Genomic DNA, 12,457 nt, shown 5'->3' with positions numbered 1-12,457 from the left:
CATCTGGCACGGCACTTTACGCACATGCATTAAAACCCTTTTTCACAGAGCGCGGCTCATATTATCCTTTTGATGCCCAGAACGAGGTCAGTTTTCTACTCAAGGTACATAATTTGAGCAAATTCTTCAGAAGATTCCCCTAAGACGGTACATAAAAAAATGGCGCTAATTATGGTATAAAAGAAGTATTTTTCTAATCTTGAATATCAATGCATGCCGTTATTGAGTATCGGAGTTGTAAAATTAGCTTCATATGTAGCCTTACTCTGTGAAAATGGGTTTAATGCGCGTGCGTAAAGTTTCGTCCCAAATTTGCCTGTGCATTACGCACAGGCTATTAAGGGACCGCACTTTTCCATTAAACGAAAAATATCATTACATCGGAAAGTGTCGTTTATAATTAGCTTGTGCGGACGAAACAGGCTAATCTGGGACGCCACTTTACGCCCATGCATTAAAACCCCTTTTTACACAGCAATGGTCATATATATGAACAATAAAAACATATTTGCGATTTTTGAAGGAATTTGTGGGCTATTTCACCTTTACAACAGTGCCATTTCACGTTTTCTAAAATATCTTTAAACTTCTTTTATAAAAGTAAGTTCTTGTTGGTTGCGATGTTTATTGTTTCGATGAGGTACAATTACAATGGACTGGTAGTTCTCTAAAATAGTTCATATAGGTACATCACATATGCTTTCTGCTTGCCGTATGTTAAGATACACAGTCTACAGTCTATAATTACATTTTAATCAATACATATAGATTCAATCTGAAAGTTAGCAAAATTGTCATTAAATCTATAGCCTAGTAAGCAAGTTATTTATTTATTTTTTTAAAGATTAAAACCGAAAGTAGGATTTCTATATGTATACGTTCATTTCGACAAACGCGATTATTTTTAAGTTTTAAAGCGCAAAAAAGACGGATTATTACCTTGTAACCACCAGATATATTCAAATTGGCATAGATAAAATTAAATCTATAGCCGAGTTAGCAAGTAATTTATTATTTTTCAAACGGTACCGCTTTAAAAACCTAAAGTAGGATTTCTAGACGTAGATGAAATCTTCTCAGACGGTGAGACCATTTGTTATAATGATATTTGGTCCGGGTGCGAACATGTTTCTGGTCCACTTAAAATATGCCTGTCAGGAGATTAACGAGTTTTTCTGTTTTGCTCTAATAAAAAACTGTAACACTCTAGAAGTCAATTCTATGACGAATCATTAATGACCGTCTTCAGAATAAGTGTTTAAATTATATCTTCCTAAAGTTCATGACAGTACCGGTCCGTTGAAAAAAATAAACATGGCTGTTGGGCGGTGGGATGTTTTTCTTGCTCAAAACAGGTACGTTTAATCGTGTGTCAGCTTAACACGTGATCATTGTAAATTCCGTTTAACATCTAAACATTTAAGCGTATGCCCTTTATATTATTTGTTGTCGCTGACTTGGTCGTTACATTGTCACATAGTTCATTTTTACGCTTTGTTCAGATTTATTTCGCTGCAAATCTTGTTTACAAACATAAAGCATTGCGGAAATTAAAATGTACAATTACGTAATTAATTTAATAAAACTAAAATGGACTTCTCAATGACAGAAAAGTGTACTGATGATTTTAGAATTAAAATGAATTCATTTTATGATGAATACAATATTGTTCGTGAAAATTGTGTCAAATTAAGTTAACCTCAGGATGTTCCTTACACTGATTTTTGTGTCATATATTTTTTTTAAGTTAACACAAGCACAAACATTATACTGATTTGCACATTGTGGTTGACACAATTCACGAACGATGTATAATTAAAATAATATTAACGCAAGTTCAATGAAAAAAGTTTAAAGTAAACATACGTAATAGTTAAATGAGGAATAATTAACATGACCTCAAAACTATTCAACAATATTTTATAGTCACGGAAATAATTCACCGATTGGTATGTATGTCACGGAAATGACAGAAAAACGAACATGTCAGCAGATTGAAATCTTTGAAAACATAACTATGTTCTCAAGAAATACTTCAAACAATATATCTTCCTGTGCCGAAAATTAAGGTCACATTGATGCCGACAAATTTCCTATATATAGTATTCACTGCAAGATAAACAATATTACCACAATGCAAGGTGAGCAAAAGTAATGAACATTTCATATAAGAGCCAGGCTTTTTCCGCTCCATTTTGGGAAAACGCCACACTGGAATTTTGGGAATTTCGCGTCGCGAAAACCCCCATTTTGGGAAAAAAATTAATCGCAAAATTGGCTCAATTGGGAAAAATTATCGCATGTAAATTATTTAAAACAGTGTTTCTTATATTTCAAAGAAGCCGTTAACTGGTAAATAACGACTATTTTGATAACTTATTGTTAAAATTTTACAAAATATTGTGAACATGTGTGATTAGTGCAGGTTTTTTAATCTGAATTTGGGGAAAAGGCTTGGCCTTTTTGAGGTGAAAAAAATCACGGGAAGCGCCGGATTTTGAGGAAAATAAGGAAAGTCTTAAATAATCATTAACATATTTTACATTTCTTAAAACAAATTCAAGGCAACAGATAATTTAATTATGCAATACTTTCTATTTTCTACACCAGATCAGGTCAACTTATATATTTAAAGGGTACAAAAAAAAAAAAAAAAAAAATAATTTTTTTTTTTTTTTTTTTTTGGAATTGGGAATTTTTTTTTTCAATTGGGAAAAAAACAACCAGATTTGCATTGGGAATGGGGCCGAATTTCGGACCCGTGGCATAGGGCGGAAAAAGCCTGAGAGCAAACTCATTATGTAAACAATTATATAAGTATATTAGCATGTTCTTTTTATATTATTATTTCGTACACATTGTCAATCCATCCATTGTATATAGTATACAGTACCTTAACACTCATGTACTGATGGGGAACACCTCTCGCGAGCAGATAACGCCCGTAAATGAGCAACCACCGGAATAAAAAAAAATCACAATCAGGAATCGAACTCGCAATTTAATAGTCGTGTTATACGATAATAGCAAACAGTGCTTCGCCCAAATTGTTATTTCATTCGATTTAATCTGAAAATTGTTTTTATAGAAATCACTATTACTTCAACACGTAAATAAGACATATTATACTTGTGTTATTAAATGAATTCGTACATCTTAATCGAACCTAAACATAATTGTTTCAAATAGCCACATTTATTCGATTTGTGACATTTGCTCTTTCATGACTGATACATTATAATCTGTCGTCGTTATCATCTAATGCGTCGCAACCTAATTTGGTAACGGAGTCGTATTGTACCTTGTACGTAGAACGCTAATAGTCTAATCGTTCGAAAGGGGCGTTTTAAGAATATATCTGTATATTGTGAGTTTGGTCTATTAATTGCTGCACTAGTAAAAAAGACGGATAAATAATGATTAAGAAGGTAAATCCAAAACTAGAGTTGTGTAGTTTTCCATTTTCCTACATTTCAGATTATTTAGTCGTAAAAAGTAGTAGTTGTTATTTATATGTTTAAACAAAAGTAGAAATTATATTAAGATACATGATTAACTGATACGTAGAATACTTAATTGTTTAATATGTTATAACATGTATACAAACTTCATATAACTCAGTTTATATTTAAAAAGAATATATTTTCAAACATGGAAATACTATCATACATTAAGAATATTTTGTTCATTATTGTAGCAACAAACGACCGGTTTCAAAATGGCAACCAGCGAACAAGAAGCTCATCAGGAAGTTTCAAGTGACATGATAGGAGAATGTATAGTAATTAACTTTTGCGAACCATGTACGAGAAAGCACACGCCCAGTAAAGCAACAGTGTTTTGTAAAACTTGTAACGAGCATCTTTGCGGACCTTGCAGAAATAGTCATGTCATTATAAATCGGGCAAACATGATACGGTGGTTATTGAGAATCTGGATTCGGCACCAGTTGTTGTAATGATGAAAGGTATGGACAAATGTCGCGACCATGATAAAAAGGTCAAGTTTTTCTGTGAAGACTACTCCAAGCTCTGTTGCAATACATGTGCGTTCATACACAGGAAGTGCGAAAACGTCAATGAACTGGCCAGTCTGTCAAGTCAAGAAGGACTAGAGTTGGAAGATTTGAACCATATGCTTCTTAAACTGGAGACAGAGACTTGCTCCATCATATCGGACTGTAACCTATCAGAAGTTGCATTAAGTGAGACTAATGCAAACATTCCAAAACAGGTTGATGAAATGAAGGATCGTATAATCGAGATATTTGATAAAGCAAAATCAAGGATGATTGAAGAGGCAGAGAACTTCAAAGATGAGGAGATGAAGCGCTTAGGCGAAAGGCGTAAGGTTACTTCGAATGAAGACATCCATGAACTGCTACCGGTTAGTTCAGCTCTTGTCAAACATGGAACACCTCAACAAAAAATAGATCATCTCACACATTTTGAAAGAGAAAATAAAATATATAGAAACCCATATCACTGAGCAGCGAAACAAACATATTACTTCAACTGTTGCCTTGAACTTTTCAAAACAGCTATCATCACTTCTGAAAGAGGAAGATGCCATTGTAAAACTGAACACATCTTACGCATAAAGGTTTGTTTTCATGTGATACAATAACGATATCTTGAGAAGCAATAACACGGCACATGGTCTAACGGAATCGGTTTAAGTTTGAATAGCATACACCTATATCATTATTGGTTTAATGTTATTAAAATGCTTTTACAAGAAATTCGGTCATTATTGTTAATAACGGCTTCAAATTACACACAATAACATCTCTTAAGTGTATACCTGTTTCTTATCTTGACTTGGAATCATGCTGTGTTATTCCAATTGTGTTGCATGTTTCATAATGCCAATACATCGATATCTAGCTAATATAAAGGTGCCTAATCAAAATATATGACGTCAATCGGGTGTATATTTGACAATGCTCGAAGGTATGGAATGTTACTCAAGCTTGCCTATAAAAAAATATTTCGGAGTAAAATATAATCTGATGTTACTAAACAAACAATTTTATACCAATATGTAAAATATATAAGACAAAAAAAGCAACAAAAAAGTACTCGGTTGCACGTTGCAGCGAATATTTCATTATTTCTTTTAAATTGGGGCGTAAATGCATGATAGAGGTTTGGTAAACAGAAAAACAGGATACTGCTACAGTCATTGAAATTGAGATTTAAATCTACAAGCAAGTCGGGCTAGAACTATGGGAATTTGAACAAGCCCGAGTCAGATTTTACTGGCCATAACATTTTTGTTAAAAATGCAGATAAACATAACATAAAACATCCAAAGAAGCATTCATTTATTCAATCTTTAGAATACAATACAAATCTCTTATTAATTTCATCCTCATCCAAAGTAGCTTCCTCGTCATCTGAGCCAGCCTTTTTCGGATCCTGAAATAAGTAGAAATTAATTTCACACACGGATATCAATCAAATCACAATTATAAATATATACATCAAGTTTAGGTAAAAAATTAGCAGAAAGTTGTCCCATATATCCATGTGAAAGAGAGAGCAAACCTGAACCACCGGAAAGTATATAAGCAATTAAGTGCCAGGTTATTCTACAAAAAGCCAGTTGACAAATGCGTCAATCACAGTTACCTCAGATTCGCATTCCTCAACGACGTACTTGAATGACAACTGTTCGGCCATTACTCTCTGTGTCCCGTACGCAACGCAAAACATTTATTTTACATAATAGTAATCCGGGAATCACAAAACCATGCGCTTTATGCGCAGTTATCCAATTTTCGGCTGATTGCCCAGCATGTGTGCGCAGTGTGTTGAAACATAAGCGGCTGTTGATGTAAGGGGCTCAAAACTTTGTTTACAAATATTGAAAATGAAAGTGGAACTCGTTTTCTGTTTAATGAATTGTACAGGCACGTCGGGCTTGTAATATTGGATTTCCTACAAGCCCGAAAGAAAAAATACTAGTTTTTTGCTGTCGGACTAGTGCGAATTTCGACGACTGCTGCTATATAGATATGTAATGTATCAGGCTTTTACAGGCTCGGCACGTATAAATAGAAAGTTCGACGAGCTCCGCCGTTCTTTTATTCTAAACCTCACCCGATATATTATGCAACATAAGGATTGTAACATGTTAAACTACATGACAATGTATATCTGTTGGTATTCTACTATATTTCGCGTTATCTAAAACCGTGTGGTAATTAGAAATATACTTATGCATTTTTTCTTATTTCAGATGTAATGCAAACAAATCCGACGAAAATGCAAGAATCTTCTGTAGTTAAACAACGCATTAAAATATATCAATAGCTTAAACGCGTCCGAACTTCTTGATGACAGCGAATCCGAGAAATATCCTTAATAATATACTTTAATCAAAAGGAACATGTACAAATATATTATAAATATCAGATTATAAATTCTTTATATTTTTAATATGCTATTATTTGCATATTATAATACATGCTAAAAACTAATAGACGTTACAATATGTAATGCATACGTCAATAAAATAAAAATCCGCATTCGCTATTATTGATCGGAAAAAAGCTCAAATGAAAATCTGATTTCTCGCATTATTTTATGAAATAAATATCTGAGGAACGACCTCGTTATTTTGTAACCTAAAATATTAGAAATAAACACATATGAGTCCGCACCCTAAAATTTCTATGACATCTATAAATGAATGAAAAATTGATTCATATGCTATTTTCCCTAGCTACTTCTTCCCGCAATTTTGTGAATAATTAACGTATGCGACTTTGACCACCCCTACGATTTCGTTCGTTTATAAATTATAGAAAATACCGGGCGCATACGCTTATGACAAGAAATGAGTCAATGCCTCCTGTATACATTATTATATCACTATAAATTGCGAAGTATTATTTTCGTCAAATACGTTAACTCAATATGTTCCTGACCTATTTCATTTGTCATAGAACAATGAAGTGATTTGATATTTGATCTACTTATTTAATGATTTTTTCGATTAGATATAATCTTGATCAGATCCTGTACGTGGGTCCTGACAATGTCATCAGTCTGACCAGGCAGATAAACACATCCACAAATGTCTTTTCCATATGCTGCATGACCCCAACTACCATGGTTGTGAGCACATAAGAATGATCCACTTACACACATGTACAAATATTATTTACTGCTGTCGATTCCATTAAACTGCATGCTGTCCCGGACTTGGTGTGGTTTTGAAATATACATGTTCCATAAATAGTGTTTTTTTTCTTTCAGATGTTGTGCAAACATATTCGACGGAAATACAAGAATCTTCCGAAGTTAAAGAGGAAACAACACATTTAAATAAAGGTATGCGCGTATGTGTAAACACTGACATTGAGTCACACTATGCATATTTAAACAATACAGGCAATGTTTAAAGATTGACGAATTGACAATAGTCCAATGTGTGTGTCCAATTTTAATAAATAAAAGAACTGTTTAAACAAAGAGCAATATAACACTACATACGTTACACAATTATGTTGTTACGAATTATCATAGTTTTATATTGATACACTTAGAAAGCATTACAAACTTGAAAACGATTGAATACATTATTTTCTTGTTAATCCTTTCAAAATCGTTGTCAAAGCGTGATTTGTCTACAGACTAAGATCTGTTTTTCTTTTCGAAATCTCTTGGAGTTTGAAACAACAGTTGTTATACTCAATTATTTAACAATAAAAACGCACTTCATAAGTGTCAGACAACACATCTAAGTACATTTACTCATTGAACCATTTGTCTCGTTCAAATTACCCTTTAATTTTGTTTTAATTGTACATATCAATATAAATCACAATCAGGAATTGAAGTGCTACGAAACTTTGATTTAAAATTACGTGTATTGCCTTAAACAACTTTCTGCGATCACTATGTGTGCGGATACTTTTAATGTAATCGTTGTGCAAAAAATTACCATGTGCGCTCGCGTATTTTTTTTTTGTTAAATGCTGAAAAAAAGATTTTTTCTCAGGCACTGCAACTACTTTTTTTAATGATCCGCTTCAACATGAATGATTTTCATTATTTCGGACAATTGCAACTGGTTTTAAAGGTGAGAATGATTCATTTGTCGGTATGTCAAATTGAAACGATATCGACACAACGGACTATATCTCAATATTAACTGATGAGTACACAACATATAGGCTTTGTCAGCTTTCGATGCAGTTGTTCGTTAGTTGTCCATTCTCTATAAGTTTCACCTATACATATGCAGTTGTTCGTTAGTTGTCCATTCTCTATCCGATAACTGCCGTAGATAAGATAAACCATACAAAAAGATTCATTCAGAGCGTTATATAATAACATATTGCAGAACATTCATAAATTTACGAAGTTTCACCTATACATATGGGAGATCAGCGCAATATCAATCGTAGCTAATAGCATTGCTTTAAAACACGTCCATAAAATACTGATGATTTCACGTAAAATAGATTAGCTATACAAAATTCAATTCACATGATAATTGTTTGTTCTTAGCCGCTTATTTCGTTTCGTTGTTTTTTCGTCAAACATAAGCATGCTAATTTGGAAACTGAATCAGTCGAGTCTCTAAGCAAAGGATAGTAAAATGTCCAAATAGCCTATTAAATGTATGTTTATGAGTAAGAAAAATATGTTCGTAACAATGAACATGAAACTTCGTTCGAAAAAAAAACACATTAAAATATATATCAAAAGCTGGAACGCGTCCAAACTATTTGATTACAGTCAGCAAATATGAGCAATATCCCTCCTTACGTAATGTTATTAAAAGGAACTTGTACAAACATATTATTAATACTAGATTATAAATTAGTATTTACATTATTGATCTGATATTATTTACATGTTATACTTGCTAATAACTAATATACGATCAAATAGTGTATGCATACGTCAGAAAAATATCAATCCGCACTCCCAATTGTTAATAAAAAAGGAAACGTTACAACTACTTTTTCGCTTTATTTTATGAAATAAATATCTTAGGAACGACTTATTTATTTTGTAACCAAAAGTATTAAAATATACTCATATGAGTAATAACCATACAATTTCTATGACATCTATAAATGGTAATTGGTGAAAACTGGATATATATGCTTTTTTCCCCTAGCTAATTTTTCCGCAATTATGAGAATGTTAAACGTATGCGACTTTAAAGTCTCTATAACGTTCAAAATCAACGAACATTTCGTAAAGTATTTCGTAAAATAAAATTAAAACCTAAACAATCAGTGTTCCTTATAGCAATAGCCACACTTTCAACGCTAGATGTGGTATGATTACATATAATTTTGTAGATACAAAATGCTCGTTTTTATTTATTTGTGGACACAATAAATTCCATGCTAATTTCCTGCGAATATTTCTATTCATACGACACACGAACACTAAAATGGTACCATGTTAAAACCATAATAAAAACGAGCATTTTGTATCCACAAACATCTATTTTACCAGACCACATCTGGCGTTGAAATTTCGGCAATTGCCATAAGGAACAATGCTTTTTAATTATTTAGCTTTATTTAACGAAATATTGTACAAAATGTTCGTTGATTTTGAGTAGTAATGTTACTTTAACCGTCCCTACGGTTTCTTTCGAAAATAGATAAAAGAAAACACCGAGCATATTATCGCCTATTACAAGAAATGAAATGACTCCTGGATTTACATTATTTATCATTTAAAATTGTGGATTATTAAATACGTCAAATAAGTTAATTAAAATATTATCCTGATCTATTTCATTTGTAAAATAACAATGAAGTGATGTGATATTTGATCTACTTATTTAATGATATTCTCGATTAGTTATAATGTTGATCATACATTTTTCATTTAGGTTGTTCAACGGACAGCGCTCAGTCAGCTCCGAATAAACCAGTTACCATGGAGCTGCTCGTGTCAGTGGATATCAAACAGACTGGAGATGATTGGTATGAACCTCTCCTTTCTGGGCTTGACTTCCTACCAGACGGGAGACTGGTAGCCGTGGATCCCTGGAATTGTAAATGTCTCATATTGGATGACCGACTACAGATACAAGGAACGCCGTACAAGTTCAAAACATATCCATATGGCGTTGTATGTTTGTCTCAGTGTGAGCTGGCAGTAACGACCTATATTGAGAAAGTGTGCCTCCTGTCCGTGGGTCCTGACAATGTCATCAGTCTGACCAGGCAGATACGCACATCCACAAAAGTCTTTTCCATATGCTGCATGACCACAACACACATGGTCGTGAGTACATATGATGATCCACGTCCAGTGAGAATGATAAACCAGACCAGTGTGGAGTTTGATTTTGACCGTGTGCTGTTTAAAAGGAGACGTACAAACTTAATGAGAGCAAGTGCACGTATGTCCCTTCAAAGAACACGTTGGTACTGACTGTCACGTAATCGTTCATAGTTCATGGACGACACATAGTTACTAACAATGTTCATTACTCTTAAATTACCGGTATGTAGCCTATCATTCGATATCTCGTCATGCGCGAATTGCCAAGATGACGAGTTTTGCATTAACTCCCATTTTCTCGTGCCGCGCGTGGGACAAGTCTATTCTATCTATTTATGTTAATTTCTCTGCATAATACATGATAAAATATTCAACAACACCATGTATCAGTTTCTAGTCCAATTTAATGTCTAACATACTTAATATTTTCGGTTATACAAATACAGTCTGATAGCTACATGATCGTATCTTTCTCGATCCGTACACCTCCAAGTCTAAACGCTAACTCAACCGCGGAGTGCCGCTCTCCTTCCAAACATCCCCATTTTGTCCCCAAATTAATTTGCATATTTTTCTTTTTAAACTTTTGATTGGTCCTCAGCTAGTATGGTTATTATTCATTGGTTGATTCGTCAGAATATTCTAGAAGGAACACTTTTTCATGTATTCACTTGCTTGGCGGATATACTAAAATTTAATCAATATATATTGGTACTAATCAATTTTTATTGATATAGAGTAATTCTGTTACTTTCGTCAGTACTATAACTTTTGTACCCCAGACAATAGGTGACCTTTTCATCTGTGCTGTTTATTGACCATGAGTGTTACTTATAATCTCGTATCTATATGCCGACTCTGGACTCAATGTGTTCTTATTTGAATTTAATCAGGTCTGACTTTCCATGTTATTGATTCCAATTATACCCCACCCTGAGTGTGTTTGCTACTTTAAATAAATCTTAACCAGGTCTTAGTTTTGTAAATACCTCCCATTATTAATTGTTCAGACTTTATCTTAACATTGCATATATACATTATTTGAATATACATATTATCCTTTTTAATTTCTATCGTAAGAATAAAGTCATAAGAATAAACGATAAACGATATGTTTGCATACTCGCTACTGATATACTTGTCAATATTTCGTACATAAAGAAAACCCAATATTTCACCCAATTTCTCATCATTATTTGACATGACTGATAAGGATGCTCACACAGTGTACATGTTCAACACCGTGAAGGGAACGTCTAGAGCAGTCACTAATTATAACATACAGAGACCACATGGTGCCTGCGTCGGGCCCGGTGACACGGTGCTGGTGTGCAGTGGGGCTAAGAACTCCATCGTACACATCACTGTTGATGGGGACATTCTATGTACCTACCATGTAGATATGCAATGTCCGTATTCCCTGTGTATGAAAAATGATGGGAGCAGATTGGTCGTGTTTGGTTGTAAAAAGGGAATGCAGAAATTGATGATGTACAAATTTCATAAATGACATCATACGTAGCTATTAATTATATCTACAATTATGCGTATCCTACCTGTATAATTCTTTTTGATTTTTGTTGTAAGGGACTATCTAGGTTTATGCTATTTGGTTTGTATTCTTGGTTAAATAAGGAATGTACATACGCATCCGTGTACAAACTGCAACTACACAAATAATACATTTCAACAAATTACAAGCATGTGTGATAGATACACGGTTAATTTGTGTATTATGCACATGTTTAAAGCAAAAAAGTCTTATCTCTGTTTGATGTAAAATATAACAGTTACTTTTCCTCGGTTACTTTATGTTAATTATGAAATAATCATTGTATTAATACTTTTCAACACATGATTCTGAACACAACCATTTTAATTTAGAAATATTTTATATAATTATATCACATTATAATAAACACAATTAAAAAGCCTATATTATTTGTATTTATGTTATTAAAATTATGTTTTCGAAATTGCCCAAAATATTGCTCAAATAAAACCAGATTTCAATCATTTGATATAGGTTGCTTTACCCACTTTATTCAGCAAATATGCATTTGTGACAGGCATATATTTTGTAAACATTTAACAATCACTTTTTTATTACAATGGTTTAATACTGACATGAAACTAACATGCCACTTCCAATATAAAGAAGTGAAACTCATATGCACAAGTCCATT

At 33.1% G+C, this 12,457-nt stretch overlaps 2 protein-coding genes across 2 annotated transcripts in view; both read left to right on the top strand.

Annotated features, from left to right (window-relative positions):
* Nucleotides 1-12,457, top strand: part of LOC127833254 (uncharacterized) — a 182,598-nt gene that overhangs the window by 102,262 nt on the left and 67,879 nt on the right. Inside the window, exon 2 of the mRNA XM_052358418.1 lies at nucleotides 3,698-4,350. Coding sequence (XP_052214378.1) covers nucleotides 3,958-4,350 — 393 coding nt within the window. The 5' untranslated portion in view covers nucleotides 3,698-3,957. The remainder of the gene's footprint in view (nucleotides 1-3,697; nucleotides 4,351-12,457) is intronic.
* Nucleotides 9,588-11,796, top strand: LOC127833260 (uncharacterized). Its single transcript, XM_052358427.1, has 2 exons — nucleotides 9,588-10,417; nucleotides 11,473-11,796. Coding segments are annotated over exons 1-2 (498 nt in total). The 5' UTR covers nucleotides 9,588-9,920; the 3' UTR covers nucleotides 11,474-11,796.

The sequence above is a fragment of the Dreissena polymorpha genome, chromosome 6 (genome assembly GCF_020536995.1).
Source record: "Dreissena polymorpha isolate Duluth1 chromosome 6, UMN_Dpol_1.0, whole genome shotgun sequence".
Lineage (NCBI taxonomy): Eukaryota > Metazoa > Mollusca > Bivalvia > Myida > Dreissenidae > Dreissena > Dreissena polymorpha.
The sequence above is the reverse complement of the archived record's forward strand: the minus strand, read 5'-3'. Positions and strand labels throughout refer to the sequence as shown.

Coding starts and splice junctions, on each gene's coding strand:
- LOC127833260 (XM_052358427.1), top strand. CDS start 9,921: ATGGAGCTGCTCGTGTCAGTGGATATCAAACAGACTGGAGATGATTGG.